The 18,329-nt window shown below is 35.3% G+C and overlaps 1 protein-coding gene across 1 annotated transcript in view; it reads right to left on the minus strand.

Annotated features, from left to right (window-relative positions):
- MAN2A1 (mannosidase alpha class 2A member 1) overlaps positions 1 to 18,329 on the minus strand; it is a 105,417-nt gene that overhangs the window by 56,924 nt on the left and 30,164 nt on the right. The window contains exons 5-10 of the mRNA XM_054286414.1: positions 17,057 to 17,184; positions 15,486 to 15,659; positions 14,365 to 14,551; positions 8,640 to 8,817; positions 4,431 to 4,633; positions 146 to 331 (exon numbers count right to left, since the gene is read on the minus strand). Of these exons, the coding sequence (XP_054142389.1) occupies positions 146 to 331; positions 4,431 to 4,633; positions 8,640 to 8,817; positions 14,365 to 14,551; positions 15,486 to 15,659; positions 17,057 to 17,184 (1,056 nt within the window). The remainder of the gene's footprint in view (positions 1 to 145; positions 332 to 4,430; positions 4,634 to 8,639; positions 8,818 to 14,364; positions 14,552 to 15,485; positions 15,660 to 17,056; positions 17,185 to 18,329) is intronic.

An 18,329-nucleotide genomic window follows, 5' to 3' on the forward strand; every position in this document is an offset into this window, starting at 1 on the left:
AGCATGGGTAATCTCATGTAGAGCACCTCCACACTTTCAATGGAGTACGTTGCTGTATGAAATCTGTATGTCTGAAATAAACACTTTGATTTTAAAAATGCAAAAGGAGATTAAGATTTAAGTTTATGTATATATAATAAATTACCTGGTGCCATAATCCACAACTACCCAATCTTTGGCTGTTCCTGTAATAGCATCATGATGCTGGAAGAGTCCAAGGTTCCTCCTAGCCTCTGTCAGCAATTTATAGTTATCCACAGAAGGAAATACACTCATCTTCTCAGATTTACTGGACTGAACTAACGCCAAGGAATAGAGAATTTCAGCTGCCCTGAAATTGCAGAGAATAATCAAGTATTTTTACAGGGTTAAAATGTAAAAAGCAATACATGCTTGATCTGAAGAATAAATGGTAAATAGTTCCATAAGCTCTATAAACCTTGTTCTTGCACATTTTAGCATATCTTCGTACTGTAGCTTCCTGCCAGACTTCTGTGGTGGAAAACGGACCTTTAAAATAAAAATATGACAGTGCAAACTAAAATACACAGTCATAAATGTGTGAGAGATATATAGAATTGATCCTAAAACCTCACAGCATGGATAGAGTGCCTTACAAGAACCATATAATTTCCATTTCAAAAAACAACTTATTAATCAAATAAATTTGTTTTAAATAAATATCCTAATCTGTATACTACTGAATATCTATTCTGCCATTTGCACTTAAAGCAAACTAAATTCTTCTAAAGACTTAACCATCTCATGCACCTGCTTACTACATAGTCACCTGGAGACAATACTGGATTCCAAAACCCTTACATTGAACATAATACAGAGCCTTTCTCTTCTATTTCTGCTGCAAAAACCTAGCACTAAAATATTACTAGATTTTCACTTGCTTTATGAGAATCTAAATTTATTTTACAAAAAATATCACCATAATTGCCATTTATTATGAATATTTAAATGACAAAAATACCTGCATAAATTCTGCGAAAACATCTGTTAACTTTTTTCCTATCTTCTCCTAAAATGTTATAGTTCTCTTTTTGCAAGGCCGAAAAGTGTCAGACTATTTTTCAAAATTTATTAGAGGTTAATGAACATTTCTCGAGTACTTGAAGCAACAAAGATGACGCAGGTTAATGACATAAAAAGCAAAGAAATCACAACAACATATTTTTCTTGTAATGTTAACTTCTAGGCCTTGCAAGTAATAAATTAAAAAGAAAAGGAAAATAAGTTAGCTCTTTTATTTACAGAAGTTGTCAGTGAGGGCATGTGTTGCATTTTAAACTATAGAAAACAAAAAAATTAACAAAAACCACTTGGTTTTCAGACTATGTATGGTATTAATTGTTAACATGAAAAATTCCTTTAGATTTCATTTTCTCTTCATCTTTATACAACGCATAGGTAACAGTCATATAAACCGTTGTTTATATAACTACCATGTACCCAAGTAAACTGAAAGGTGCGCTATACATATAACAGCCTAAACTATTCTCATATTGTCAATATTTCATGAACAGGTGAAGATTTTGCTCTTACCGGTTTGCTAATTGCTCATAAACTACACACAAAATCAAAATGTTAGGAAGTTTTAAGTCATATATTTAACTACTAGTACTAGATTAACCTTAATCACTGTAATTTAAATGTTGCTTAACGCAAATTCCTACTTCTACGAATCCCTCCTACTTTGTCCTCTTGCAGCTCAACTTGAAAGAAAAATGAAAATATTATAGTTGAAAAAAATCAGATGCTCATCCATCTAGTGGATGAATAAGCCCTGTCCTAAAGCATTTTACCTTTTTTTAAAAAATCAAGTTAGCCACTAAACACTGACCTAACTTTGCTATAAAGAAGAGAACACAACAAATTTTAGTCCTCAAAATAAGGTTAGATTTTCTTCCCCACAAATAATTTTAATTTAATTTTCTTTTTTATTAATAAGGACATCTCTCAGATGCAGAATTTTCCTTTGATATCTCAATACTTTTCTAAACACTAAAAAGGTTCAATGGTCAATGATGAAAGACACTCAGAAATACAACACTGTATTAGAGAACACTTCAGCTTATAGGTAAGCATCTAATCCCTTTCCATATAACCGGTATAAAGCCTTGGTTTTCTCACATCTGTTTCAAAATATTGCAGATGACCTAATACAGTTTTCAGAAATTTTCCACTTCATTTTAATTTGTTGCATCTGTTCCCGATAGGACACTGCAAATAGACCAAAATTTGCTTCACTTATTTGTCAAGGCCTACACTAACTTCCCTTACCTAGGTCCAGTTTATATTTAACCTACATAAATAATATTTCCAAGAGAGTTTGAACTCTCAAGATGTAGAGTTTTCTATCCATCTGTATAGTTAGAAGTATCACTGTAGTATTCACCTTCTAAATTAGTTTAATTTTCTTTTTGAGGATTAATGTAATTTTTCCCTGTTTACATCAGTAACTAATAAAACAAAAAAATGTGCCCCTAACTTGTCTCAAACTATGCTGCTGTTCTTTAAATCTTTTCATTATATTAAATAAACTTCTGGCCACATATTTTATCACTCTTCAAACTACTTCCATCCATCCATCCATCCGTCCCTCCCTCCCTCACTTAAGATTAAAAAGTCAATAATGACTCAAATCACTGTGTTGATCTCCATTATAAAATCCTTAAGCTTTCTTACACTTCCTTACTACACCATCCCCAAAAAAACCTCTTTTTTAACAGGAAAAACCTTAAACAACCAACTCTTCTCTTGCTTAAATGGTTAGTTTTCATATTGGGTCCTGGGCTGAACATTATCTCCTGGCTATTATGTAACAGGGAAGTGCTGCTTAATTCTGACATTGCTTGAATTTAAAAACCTTCATCCTTGGTAAAGAGCACACACACACACATGTATTTACTGTCTGTTCACGGCTGCTTCTCTCACAAATATGGACATACACCAGATAGATAGAGGGATGTTAGCTCAAACATACTACAGAAATAATTATCATGAATTTGAGGATTAAATATGATCCTACTGTATTTCCTTTGACTTTAAAGAAATAAAAAATAAAAGATAAAAACCATACTCCTGCTATTCTCATAGCTAATGTGACCCCTGTGAAGATTGTCATCGTTTCTGAAAACAACATTGACAAAAAACCTGATATTAAAACAATGAGAACACATCTATACATTTTTTTCTTAGATCTTATTTACAAAGGATAATGAAAAACTAAAAACTTGCCAGGTACTTTTTAAAACTATACTTTAATACATAAGAGCATTGATAGATTAGTGTTTCTCCAGAGATTCTTTATCTATACCTTTTTCAGAAGTTGAAGTCAACTGAAACATTTAAATTAAGGAATCTCTCTATTAATGTAAATTTTTAAATACTACAAACAAACTCATATAAAATTTTCTGTAGTCTATGTAATAAAAAACAGGAAAATGACAATTAAATAACCAAACCTAAAAATCTTGAAAAAAATAAACTATGATGAAGCCGCATGAAATTAAATCCTTGGTGCATTTTAAGAAACAGACAGGAAATTAATCTAAACTGAGAAAACAATTAGCTAGATAATTCAATTTATAAAATTATTATCTGTCCTTCTTTTCTTGTTCTCTTTGCATCTTGTCTTCTCCAACAGCAGTATTAAACAATGTTATTTTCACTGAAAATTAAAGATTCCTATGATGAATCATTCACATTACCACAGTAAAAACTGGATTCCTTGGAAGAAATAAAACAAGTTCTGCTAGATACAGTTCCTCTTCCGAAAGGTACTTGTATCTGCCTCCAAAACACTACTTGACAAGCTGCTTGGAAATGCCACTTTGCACATCTCTCTTGCCCGTTGGATACTGCATCATCCATTACCGCAAAAAAATTGTAATCCTTCAGGAAGGCTATACATGGAATGTTCAGGATTTACATCACATCCATCTGCCCTAGATTTCCTTCTGGAGCTCTATAACACAGTTAAATCATCTTATGTCTGCTACAAGGGAGAACCATTTAAATACTCCATTACCAAAATTCAGGAACAATTTTTTTCTTTCAAGAAGATGCAGACAATTTTCAGAAGAACAGCAGTCGTAGATCACTTGGTACTCACTAGTCCTGGCTATTTCTCAGCTTCCTTTGAGAACCTTTTTACTTCTCTCTAAAAAAGTTCACACCATAGCCATAATTTCTTACTTTGTTTTTTTTGCACGTGTGGCCTTTGCTTTCCCTCTTAAACTGCCTTTGTCTCAATTCATGAGTGTTGTAGCCTTCACCCTTCCCATTCTCCTCAAGATCCTGCTGGTGGGGGAGCGAGCAAGGGGCTGCCTGAGGTTAAACCACGACAAATACTTACACATTAATCTCTCCTGTGTGCCAAGAAATGCATTATGAATGTACTGGACAGCAGGATTTACCTTATGTAGGATTCCAAGACTCTGTCCAGGCGTTTATAAAAGGGTCGTGATGTAAAGTACCCACTCCAGTAATGATGATCTCTGTCTGCATAGGTGAAGAAGTCTCCACTTAAAACAGGAAAAAGTGAATTGCTGCTCTTTTCACCTAAATTGCTTTCTTTGAGCAGAGCTTCAAAGTAATCAGATAAAGTTCCAAACTGGGCCTGAATGAAAATTAAAATTACTGTAACAAAGTTCCATTTTCATTATGCAGAAAATACAGAGACAATGAATATGCTTGGTTCCATATACATTTCAGAAACACACAACTCTTCCAGCAGATTTATAACAGAAAACATATCCTAAAAATTTTTAAAGTTCCTCTTCACACTTTTCAGACAAGCTGGATAGCATTTCAAAACTCAATAGAAGAAGAATTTTCAAAAAAGGCATATCAATTCAGCACAAGAAGGAGATGGATCTGTTGGAACATGTCCAGAGAGGAGTCACAAAAGTGGTCAAAGAAACACCTTCCCTCTGAGGAAAGGCTGAGAGAGGTGTGGTTGTTCAGCCTGGAGAGGAGAAGGCTCTGGGGACACCTTGCTGCAGCCTCTCAGTACAGAAAGGGCCCTTGCAACAAAGATGGGGACAGGCTTTCAGTTGGACCTCTTGTGCTAAAACAGGAGGTAATGGTTTTAAACCAAAAGAGGACAGATTCAGAAGAGATATAAAGACAGCTTTTAATACGATTGAGGCGATACACCCAAGGTGCCCACAGAGGTTGTGGATGCCCCATCTCCGGGAACACTCAAGGCTGGATTGGATGGGACTCTGGGGCAGTCTCTGAACATGTCTCTGCTCATTACAGGGGAGTTGGATGGGACAGTTTTAAAGGTCTCCTCCAACCCAAACCATTCTACAACTCAAGACATATGATTTTTTTACTATTATTATTTAAATAGATAAATAAAATAATATCTAAATGTCAACAAACAAGTGAAGCATTGTTTCATATCTTAGGAGTAAGTCAGTGATACACGAGCTAAGCAACACCCTCAATATTACCCAAGCAGCTGTCTGGGCTAAGGAAGAAATTTTTGTAATGCAACAAAAGCACAGTTCTCCTAATCCTGTGTTTTCAAAATTAGCTCTCTTGTGCTCCAGATCTTGCTTAACCCAAAAGATGGCTTTTGATTAAAAAAATAGAAATCAGCATTTGCTTTCAGAAGCTGATTCCTTAAATTCTACACAAAGAAATTGATTAAGAAATGTAACATGTGGGATCAAAGAAATTTATTATCTTCTGGCCATTTTTAAAAATGCCCTGGCATGGTAATAGCAGATCTTTACAGAGTAGGCCAAAAATTGGTATCCTTAAGATTCAGGGGAACTAAAAATAGAGTAAATAAATGATTGGCATCAATGTTGTTAGTATTGAGAAATGTTGTTAAAGAAGCATAGATGGCGAAATGGATTTCAAATGAAAGTATAAAAAAAACTAAGGAAAGCTGGAGCAGGACAGAAGACCTCATATAATTACTAGAAATATCATCACTGTAAACAATAATGATAATATCAAGTAACTTTATTTCCTATTACTATTATTATGTTTTAACAACAAGTATACAATGTAGCATGTTGCAATTTATAACACCAAAATCAAGTTTCAGTAAAAATCTTTTTTTAAGTGACTTGGAATATAAGGAGTATCAGACTCTCACTATAACAACAAAATCACATTTTTAATAATTTAAAAACCCCAAACACTTTCACTTCAAAGTTGTTCAGATCATCCAAGTATTTGTTAGGTGGAGACAATATAGTAACTTGCCAGTTTAAATGGCAGTAAAGCAAAGAAAGATAAATATTGCCCCTGAAATCCCACCAACAGTAAACTTAGTCTTATCAGGTCTTCTAGGATACTTGCTCTTTTCCCTCACTACCATAGGCACCTACAAGTACAAAATAAAAAACAAAACCAACACGCCAGGAGAACACACAAGAGACTATCTCACTTCTGCATTGAATCAGAGAAGTAAAACCTCACCAGACGAAGCATCAAAGTCAGGTGAATGGAAACAGTGGAATAACCTGGTAGAGTCTTCTAATGGCATAGTAAAAGACTCAGCTTAATTTATGTATAAGAGATGCAAAGAAAATCTCTGAATAGGAGATTGAATTCCTCAAGAGCAAAATAGGTATGTTTTACAGTGATGTACCACACACTTTTAGAACAGAATAGCGGCTGGCAGGAGAATCTCAATGCTAACAGATTTATCCACTAGATAAACATCACAAAGAGCTGTCTGAAAGAGTAAATCTCCCTTCAGATCAGAAAGGCAGAGTAGGCACTCCCTTGCGCAAGCAGTAATATCCCAGGCATCTCAGCACCTCAGGAAGAAATGTGAACTCTTTCTCTATATAATCTAGATTCTTACATAGCTGAGCATGTCTTGTTACTTGCCTGTGGAGTTACATTCCACTAGGGAAAGTGCAGAAGAGCGTGAAAGAAAAGAAGTACTTGAATCCATTTAAGCTCATATTTCCAAGAATAAATGACATCAGTTTTGAACAAAACAAAAAATCAAGCAAAATCAGAAAAACACAAAAAAAAAACCCCAACAGACAGGCAACAAACAACTAAGAAAGAAAAAAAAGAACAACAAAAACAGAGAGAGGAAAACCTAAGTATCTGAACAAAATGGAAAGGAGAAACACTCTGACGCCAACAGTGTTCCAGCTGATCAAAATACCCTAGGTGTGAAGCAGCAGACACAGAGTATTTTGTTTCTTTCTGTCAGGCTATTAAAAACCAGAAAAAGGGTCAGATACTTCCATGAGGGAGCCAAGGGTTAATGTGACCAGCCTAATGAAGCAGACTTGCTAGAATCCTTGACAATGGGCTGAGTAGAACCTTTCAGAAGAACTTTCAGAGGTCTTAGGATGGCACTGGTTCTTGAAGAATGACTTCAGAGCCAGAGCCTTCAGTTTTTGCCCCAGAGACAAAATCATCCAGCCCAGGTTAGTAAGAACTACAGAAAATATGTCGCTGTTAGTATCCAAAGAGTAATTACCTGTACAGTACACACATTTTTGACAGAAGTAAAGCTAGTGATAGCAGCAAGCTTAAGTTTTAAAAGATGGGCTTTGGATTTACGAAATGAAGAGTACTCTGCAGGTCTGCCTCCCTCCACTAAGACATAGTGGTCCTTCACCATACATCATGTCACCCACATCCCACAGGAAAGACACAAAATTGAGTTTTCAGATAAAATATAATCCCAAGAAATCATTTTATGCAGAATACAAGTCCAGAAGTCAGCAGAAAGTAATAATATACTACAGACACTACTCAAATGCACAGTTGGAAGAATCAGGGGAGGTCTCAGAAAATATAAGGAAAAAACAGATGCACAAACCATAAGAAAGATACCAGACCAGGTTTAAAAAAAAGCCTAAATGTGAAAGCAAGCAAAAGTGCACTCTCAGGTAACACTCAAAAACCCAAGGTTGTGGCCCCCACTTGTTAATGTCATGCTGAAAGATGATGAGAAGCTGTCAGAATACAGAGAACATTTATAGTACCAGAAGTCCCTAGGGCCTCCTCGTTCTTCAAGAAGTACACACTAAAGCATATGAATGTGTGTTTTAACTCTTACACAAAATCATCAATTTGAAGTGGTACCTCCTCTGATAATTGTGTTAATATGCTCAGTGCTTTTGTAGCCAGCTCAGTCTCAGATTTTATTGTTTTCAACAACATGCGCCAGCAATGGGATCTCTTAAGATTTTTGTTTTGTTTTGGGATGTAAAACCAAGAGGACACAAATAAAGCAGCAAAATCTTCTTGAACTTCTCATAAGAAAATACAATAGTTTGAATTAACAAAGTCTGTGAGTCTAAAGTAACAATGCCTGAAGCCTGTGAAAACAGTCTAAGAAAACAATTAAACCTGCTAGTTATTCCTCAAATTAATCTAGATTGGAAACTATCTATAGTTTTCAAGCCAATATTATTAATAGCAACATTTTTGTTTTGGGGAGAGAGAAGGTAGTAAAGGTTAAAAAAAATGTAAGCTACCAAGGCACATCAATCTGCTGTTAAATAATATATAAAGATTCACATTTGACAAAAAATCCAAACCTAATCACAATTACTTTTTCCATGAACAATCACAGAATATTGGGAAATATTGTTTTCTCAACAAACCAGAAAATGTCTTGTAGTTACCTTAACATGCCACTCAGGACGAGAATTCATATAATCAAACAGCTTCTGATAATTCTGGTACTGCTGATCCCATTCAGAGCTCTCGGTGTAGCGGAAATCATCCCCAAGTGGAGCTAACAGAACTTTTGTACGGAAAAGCTTTGACTTCTTCCTGTATTGATCTAATATCATCCAAGCCCTTGGGGAGAGAAAAAAAGAAGAGCAATTCAGAAGACAGAGGGAAAAAAGTCAGCATTTGGCAAGACAATTCTTAGATATCAAGTTGTGCATTAGGATGACCCCAAACAAGACACACAAAACTCTGTTATCTCACTTCGTAACAAAAAGCTGGATGCAATTCCCCGCATTGGGACACCATATTCAACCTACTATTGTTGTAAACACCATGCTAATTAAATCCTACAATAAGCTTATCAAGCTTCATCTCAAGCAGTAGAGCAGTCTGGATCAATTTGTGCCTGGGCCAAAACTAACCTCCAGTTCAAATTATGTTTACCTGCTTTATATTTAGATAACAATCCTAATCCTCTCCAGCCCCTATTTACAATAATAAGCAAGCTCTTTCCATCCCCTCTGGCACCTTCCTTTGATACTTTGCTTATATCTTCATGTCCTAGGCAGAACAACTGCACACAGATCCATCTCTGAGGAACTCCAGCCTTGCAAATAAAAAAAAAAAAATAAAAACAATGCAGGAGGAAGTTTGCTGCTAAAATTCACTGGTCTCCCTTCAGCCAGGTTCTTACATGTCTTAGAGCCTTCCTTCTTGAATCTCTGAGTCCTGAAAAATTAAACCCACTGTTTTTATGCTTTTGCCCTTAAAAAACCCAAACAAATCCGAACCTACCAAATCCAGAAACAAAACACTCACACATGCACACACAGAAAAAACTGCAGAATTATACTTTGGCACCTACTAATTCTAGGATGGGTAAACTATCAGTTCCACAGCAGCAATATATTAAGAATCACAAGACTGGTATCTAGGTTACTGAAAAAGTCCATTTTCAATCCTCCCCCTCCAAGTCACAATTATTATCGGCATTTTCAGATGCTGATACCCTCTAATTAAAAATTTGTAAATAATTCTCATAGGACATAATTTTGTAAATAATTCTCATAGGGTAAAAAAACCATTGTAACATATTTAAGAAAGCAGAAATACAAATTCCAAGACTTTAAAGACAAAATACTATAAAATTCAGATTCTAATGAGGTTCTTTTGGATCTTCAAGTTTTTTTAATAAATGATCTAGCAAAATCAGCTTTCAACTGACATTCTTGAAGAATTGCTATTTAAACATTTTTGCAGAATTTATAGTCCAATATATTTGAAACCCCTCCTTCTTTGTGAAGCATGTCAGAGCTTACTTATTTATCCAATTGCAGAAGCTCTGCATAGACACAAGGTCTGACTGTTCTGGAGGGAGAAAGGGGCCACAATATAAACTTTAGTTAAGGATCTATAGAGTTCTAACGAGGCTAGAATTTACCCACTTAGTGGCTCCCCCCTGTCCCCTGTCTATCAGAGGATTTATAGTTCAGATTGCCAACCAATACTTTCCATGACTTTGAACAGGTTGTAAGATTTAAACACAGAAGTTTCCTCACCACATAGCTACCAGAACAACTGGCATAACACAAGACTTGGCAATGCTTCCTTTTAAGGAACCAGTCTAACTCAAATTTTCCACATATAGGCTATGGTTGAAAACATACTTTAGTGCTGAATCTCTTGAAAAATACAGGTTACAGGTAACATCAGGTGACATCTCTCTTCAAAGTCCTCCTTGGGTTTCTCTCCAAGTATCCAACAAAACTCATCAGTATTGCTTCTCTCTCTTTCCTAAAGTACTGATAACTGTGGGATTATTATGTGTTTTTAAGGGAACAGCAAGATTTTCCTCAATTGCAAACAACTTTTAATTGCAAGAACAGCAAAGAACATGAATTTAGGATATCCTTCTACATTTCTCTCAAATAACTTCCTAAATCTTTAATTTATACAGGAGTGTGAAAGTGCCTGCAGAAAGATCCAGACAGAGCACTGTGAAGACAAAAAATACCTCTGGAGGAAAAAAAAGGCTTCCATCTCATCATTGTTTTTTCCCCCTTTATTGCTCCCCCATTAATATGTTTATCCTGCCTATCTGAATGAAAATCTGAAAACCACATAGGAGATCAGCCATAATAAACTTTTTGTTTTCAAGCTTTCAGGCTATCACTGAATGCTTGAGACCTCTCACAAAAAAAGAAAATCTTTTTGTACCACAATTTCTTTTAATGCAAAAAACCTAGTATTTGAGTAAACCAGTACCAAAACAATAAACATGGCTGGTTTTGACCCTTCCTATGTCAAAGGAAGAGGAGCAATAGCCACCTGAGGTAGGCAATCACAAACATTAACCACCACATGACCATACAATACAACCATAAAGATATAAAAGCTGAAGGGCAAAACTGGGCTTTTGAACAGTAGCTGGTGAAGAGGAAAGTCCATTCTCTACTTCTCTGAAGCATATAACTTGCAGCAAAGATTCTCTCCTATTCCATGCTTGGGAGATAGAGAGAGAGAGAGACACACTGAAACAAACTGTGCTTCTGCTAACAACCCATTTCCATTCAAGGAAAAAAAGCAAATAACCCAGAACAAAAAATACAAAAAAACCCAAACAAACAAAAAAAAAACCTCAGACAAACAAACAACAAAAAAAACCCCAAAAACAACAACCAACAGCTGCTTTTTCTTCCTAGTGTGAAAAACTTCACACTTCAGTGTTCAAACATATGGATAAGGATGCAGCTGCAAATCAGGGCAAGTGCAAAGCAAAATAGCAGTCTTTATAACCTCAGCTGTTATGAAATGTAATTAAACAAGTACAGGTTTTCAATTAGGTTGCTGCTTCATTTCTTCTTACCAGGTCACAACTTAAGTGGCAAGGCAATGAGAAATCCTAGAAACTACTAGACTGAAGTTTTCAACTCAACATCTCTTTAATATACATATAAGGCCAAAAGAGTATTGAAATCAAAAGCAACAGTCCCAGCTGGGTATTCAAGATCTGGGGTTTATTACTTTTGTTTTAGCTTTGGCATGAAAGAAGGTCAGTGATCTAAACCTGGTCTATTAAATTAATCAACTTTTTTCCAACCCACAGATGTCCTGTATTTTTCTAGTATTAAAGCAATCAGAGATCAGAGGCAGATCAATTAGAGTGCTGCAAACCTATAACCTTGGAAAACTTATGATGTAAAGATAGACTTTTCAATTCTGGAACTCATACATCTCATCATAATAACTGTGAAACATTATAGAGGTCAGATCAATAACATTTTTGGTTGTCTACAGTATTCCAGCTTTTTCAAAAAACACACATAGCATGTTTTAGCATTCTCCATCAAAACACTACTTCCTGTGTTTTAGTGAGTTTATTTGAAACTGGACACAAAGTGTGGTTCAAGTGTTTCAAATGTAAGTAATCCAGGCTTCCAAGTCAAAGACCATGTGTTAGTTTTACTTTTCCCATAGGTATCATACAGCATACTGATGTTTCAACTCCCTGTTAGACAACAAAACTGCTTTTATCTAAAAAAAGCTGATGCAAAATACTAAGCTTCAGAGACCATATTGAGACAATAATCACTTCAACTTGATCATATGTTCACTACATCCCTGCCCCATTTATCTTATTCTTAAACATCCTTTGACATGTGAAAACCAATTTGTTTTACAAGATCTAATTCAGATTGTTATGCAAAGGTTGTATCTAGAAAGTGCAGGGATTAAGAATAATTAAAAACCAAGACCCTTAAAAAGACTATTTCAAGCAGACACTCTAAATTATATTTATAGCCTCTATGTCTTAGGTATTTGTTATACAAGCTGTTGCTCTTCAGGAAATATTTGTCTCAGCTAATTGAGATATATAGTCAAGATTTTAATTTTTTAAAACTTTGATGTAATGACATATGAATTTTCCTTCCCATGCAATAGGCACTGGGTGTGTCACAATTTTTCTACATTTCTCCTGTCACCATCATTTTTCTATTCTCTACTTTATTAAAACCCCCTTTTTCCTATCATCATACCAATTTCTACCTTTAAATACAGCAGTTGTAAAGTGTTCTGTTTAATTTTGGTTTTCTCTTCAGTATTATTTTGTAACTGAATTTTGTTTAAGTGAAGTTTTCATTATGCTTGTCAGAATTCATACTCATAAAAAAAAGTGATCCATACTTGACATGTAGACAAGCAGTGCAACATAATCACATCGTCACTTTAAAACTTCAGCACCAAGGACTAAAGAGTCACCCTGCTCTCTTTAATACATTTGTTACTCTCAGCAATTTGCACTAATTATAAACAGCTGCCTCAACTTTTACCTTTGGAAACCTGATGTAGTGTGAAGCCTGAAGATAGCAATAGGACCACAGAATACAACTATTTGTGGAAACACGTTTGGCAGTTTAATTCACTTCCCTTTCTTTTGTTTTTTTCCTTTTATTTCTTCCTTTACTCTCCCTCCCCAACTCGCTACCTCCACTCTCCACCCCAACACCCAAAATTGAGAAGCAGCTTTGTAGAACTGTAAATTTGATTCTTAACTGTGGCAAAACAACTCAGTGTTTCTGTTTGAAAAGTAAAACTGAGGTTAATAGGAATTTCCACCCTGGGCACAAAGAAACAGGAATTTTCACCCTGGGTGCAAAAAAACAGGAATCAGATTAACTTAAGCTTTACACTTCAGGAAACTTAGGCCACAGGATGCCAAGTTTTTCAAGGATATAGCACAGGAAATATCCCACTGTTTGTACAGCACACTACATTGCACTGCCCCTGAAGCGTTTCACTTGCAGGGGACAGATCACTGTTCATAAAATTCACAAAAAACACAGTAAACCAGTAACATGGTGTGTGTGTGTAAATGACTGTGTTCTAAGAGTCATTTAGAGATGGACTCATGTACCATGAACAGAAAATTTTTTTAAATGCCACTTCCTTAAGACTAACTTTTCCTCTAATTTCACTGACAGTTATGTTCCCAGCTAAGAAGCAAACACTAGGTTATGTAATAGGTATTGTTTACCCATGACAAGCTTATTTTAAAAGCTTGTACTGGTTTTGGCTGGGGTAGAGTCACAGTGGCCAGTATGGTGCTGTGATCTGGACTTGCTCTGATGACAGGGTTGGCAACAGAGAGATGATTTCGTTATTTCTGAGCAGTGCTTGCACAGAGACAAGGTCTCTCCTGCATCTCAACTGGAGGAATATGTCTCCTATTGACAGAGTGATAAAATGATCTTTTGTCTCCTTAAAAACAAGAAAAGCTTAGAAGTTTCTCTCCTCAATTAGGTAAACAGACACCCTATAGGATCTTGGGGACTTCACCTCAAACTTAAGGATAGCTAATTGGATAGAAGCTAAAAAGTTTCACTTAAGCAATTTACTAGAAAAAGAAGACAACAAATGAACTATTTGCTTTGGTGAGGTGCTTTACTAGCAGTAAGAGCCTTTTGCGCTTGGGTTGGTTTTTTTGGTCTCAACCCTTGAGTTTTATTCTTCTGATTCTCTTTCCCGCCCCCACCAGGGCAGCAGTGAGCTTACTGGAGCTGAGCTGCTCCCTGGGGTTGAACCACAACAGAATTAAATTCACCAAGCTCTGCCAGATGTCCATAGCTGCATTTTTTTAAGGTTGTTTCCTTGAGGAGTATGTAAAAACTGTACCTGTGGTGAACATTTCCAGCATGAATGGCTTCCGGTGGGACTCTCCAAGGACAACTTATTCTTCCTCCAGGAAGTCGTTTGAAATCAAACTGGCAGCAGATTTTTGGATCCGGACCACAAGTATGAGGAATATCATAGCTATAGAAAGGCATCATATGACAAAGAATATCTGTACTGGATCCCAAATCTGGAATTAAATAGAGTAAAACTTTAAAATAAACCCTTTCAGATTTGCCAAAAGTAAATCACTCCCATGTTCTCAGTCCAAGGATTGTACTGGAAAGCTACCACACCAACACAATTTCTTATTTTGAATATCCATAGCTTGAGTCTAGTTTTGTATGTACCTTATGTGTACAAAGAGGGTAAAACAGAGATACAACCAAGACTGGAATGTTCTAGTGAAGCACCAGCTGATTGGGAAAGACAGGAACAAATGTTAGGTGTGTTTTACCCAGACAAAACTTGTGATTTTCAGAATTTTAGACGTAATAAAACACAATAATAATAAACATATTTTAAACTTTGAGTGGATTAAAACAACAACTCTAAAAAACCAAACATCAAAACAAAACAATGAAAAAACCAAACCAAAAACCAATCATCCTCCTGTCATTGCCTCATTAGCACAATATTTGAAGTAGTCGAAATGTTCCTCCTCCTATACTTTATTTCCACATAGTAGGAAATAAAGGAGTAGGAGGAAGAAGAAAAGTAAAACTAAATAAAAGAATTTTTCACCCCTTTTACTTTTGCAAGGAATATGAGAGAATGGAAAAAACAAGAGAAGGTAAAAGCAAAAATAAAAGTGAAAAGAAAGGAAGACCAGAGGAACAATGGCAATTATATCAGTTTTACATTTAGTGCCCTTCCTAACTCCCAAATATTCTCATTTCCCCTTCGGTTATTCAAAGAGGGGGAAAAAAGAAAAAAAAATCTCATAAATTTAAGATAGATGAAAGACTTTTTTTTAAACAGAATTGCAAGTTTAAAATTTTCAGGTCTAGACAACCTCTGATAAATCATGTCTGGAAATATTTCCACAGTACTTATTCAAGTTCTCTTCACATTTTACCTGTGTAAAATAACAAAATAAATTGACATAAAGGAAGAACACATACCCCAGTTCTGTCTCCAAAAAAATTCTAGTGTCTTTTGTGTTGAAAAATGTTTTTTAATTGAATAATGAACTCTCTGTATAAGCATTTTGGAAAATCCTGTGCGCTTCAGAAGGTAAGCCATTGTTGGTGAATGCCCAAATGGATCAACTGCCCATCCAGACTTGGGTTTTACTCCTGTTGACAAAAAGAAAAGGCTTTAATTTTCACTCAAAGAAGATTATTCCAATAATTCAAATGGGAATACTAAAGACAACATTTCCAAGATTATATACCCAGTTAAGTGTTAAACCTTCTGCAGAATCCTGGAATTAAAAAACTAGAATGAAACAGTTAAACAAACAAAATATCTTTTAAGTAAGGCATTCCAAAAAAGTTAGACTTTAAAAAAGTACTCACTGCTACAGGGTTTCAAATTTGCATCAAACATCTCTATATGTAATCATTAATTGATACACATTCTCTTTCACTTTAAGTAGATATTTACAGATATTACAATGAAAAGAAAGAAATTTGAAAGAAAATTAATAGCTGTGCATAGATAAATGCAATAGCTTGTTGAAATGTCACCATTATTTAAATAATGTTAATTTTTTTTCCAGAACTATTTTTTAAAATTTATTGTTTGTTGATCAATAGAATCCTGTTTATTAATACTCTCTTTGCACTGAACTTTATGCTAAGTAAATAAAGAAGCTACATCTAACTCTTGTTAATTCATCAACATGATTCCTTTGGCAATTTATTGTCTTTCCAAAAAGAACATAGTAAGGAATGCATTACCCTTTTATTAGGTCTTCCCTTCCCCCCCAATTATGTCAAGCTGTGTTTATGGAAATTGCAATCTAAGAGCAACAGTGAAACAGCTTTCCAAAATCATTTCAGTTAATTGGGTGAAATAATGTCAATTTATTATTAAAATCACTGTACAAATATCTTCTGTATAAAAAGGTTTCTCTCTTCTTACGGAATTAAACAAAAGAACATTCCAAAGGCAGCAAAACAGTTCAGCCAATGTAACTGCAGTCAGCAATTCCTCCATTCTAACATTACTATGGGTTTAGGCTTTATAACTACAAGTACTACTGCTGCTACATATATCAATTTTTTTGAAGCCTTCCAGAAGAGAATCTAATGAACATAATGAACACAGAGCAGGCAGAACAGATCCAAACACATAAAAGAAGTATCAATTTTTAAGTAATTTTAAGAATTTTGTCATGATATTCAAAAGACAGAAAAGGCAAAGGCTGTTTAGACCAGACATGGGATCTAAAATTCAGCATACTTAGTGTTAGTATTTGGTTATGACAATATTATATGTATGTCTTACACTGATCAAGACAAAATGTTGTGGCATAAAATTGTTCAAATAACTTTGTCCAGGAACTTTTATCAGCAAACCTGGATAGCGAATACCAGACTTGATCCAACAGCTTCCTGTAACTGATTTAATGTTTCAGGAAAGCTGAGTAAAAAGAGCCTTCTAAGCACCTCAGAAATTTAACTAAAAAAAGTATTTTCTTACTGACTTATTGTATTAACATAGTTAGATTTTAGATTAATGTACATACCAAGGTTCTTTTCTAGCCACTGGTGTCCTTCTATCAGCTGGTCAATTAAAGCAAAATAATGAGAAGAAGCTTCATCAGGCATGACCCATCCTCCTGTTACTATTTCAAATTGTCCATCTTTTATTAACCTGACAAATATATAAATCATATTCAGAATCTTCCATATGAAAACACACTCTTAAAATCAATTTCTGTATCCCCAACAAGCAATCACCAGCAACATGATTCCTAAATCTATATTGTTATTGCTACTTCCATCACTGGGCTACATTTCTTTAATCAAACAGGGAAAAAGTGAACTGCTGAACAGTGAAGTATTTAATGTCCTTGTGCAAAGAAAACCAGTTCTACTGCATGTGCTATATTAGATTTTTTTTTAAATCTGGAAGAAAGCTGTTTCCTGCACAGATTACAAAAATAAAACAAATGTACCACAGCGCTGAAGGCCAACTGAGCAAGATGCTTAGGCACTGCACATTGCAAGCACTGCTTGAAATATCTCCCCTAATATCTCCTCACCTTTAATCTAATATTCTTTTTAGAGTTTTAGAGAGCTGATAGATATTGGAAGTTTATTATATTTACAAACGCTTCAGAACACCTCACTCATCAAAATGCCTTCTTGAACCAGGCCACAGGACAACCCAGCCTCTCCATTGTCAGTGGAGATAAAGATCGCACTCCCAGCACCAGGTTGTCCCTACAGTTTCAGCTCTTACACTGTTCACCAGCATGGAAGTGTTTAATGAATTCCAGAAAAAAAAACCACTGTGAACTCATCAAAATTCAGTCCCATCACAGATGGTACCCATAAAAGTAATGAAAATCATGCAACAAAAATAGCCTCAAGTGCAGCTTCTCCAAGTCTTCTCCAGTCTCAAGTGCAGCTTAACCAATACCTGACTCGTCTGAAGAGAGGACATAGTTCCCCCAGTGACTGTCATTTACTCTTTACTGTGTTCCAAGAGATATTTTTATGTCAAAAAACCACACAGCTGTGCTATAATACTCACCCACTGCAGATAATTTTTCTTAATAAGTATCTTTTTGCCAAGATTCTAAAATTTCCACCTTTACCTAATTTTTGAGTCTGTGAAGGTCTCACAGACTTAATGCATACTGCAACACATGCATCTCAAAGAAGGGCACAAGAAGGAGACTATCACAAGGATCAGCTAAGAACTGCCAAGTAAAAATAAGAAAAAAAATCCCCAATTTTTGAAAACTCCAAACTAGATCCATAGTGCAAGTATATCCAAGCAGCCTGCTTCCT

The sequence above is a fragment of the Melozone crissalis genome, unplaced genomic scaffold (genome assembly GCF_028551555.1).
Source record: "Melozone crissalis strain CALT ecotype California unplaced genomic scaffold, PUWL_Pcris_2 ptg000005l_1, whole genome shotgun sequence".
NCBI classification, from domain to species: domain Eukaryota; kingdom Metazoa; phylum Chordata; class Aves; order Passeriformes; family Passerellidae; genus Melozone; species Melozone crissalis.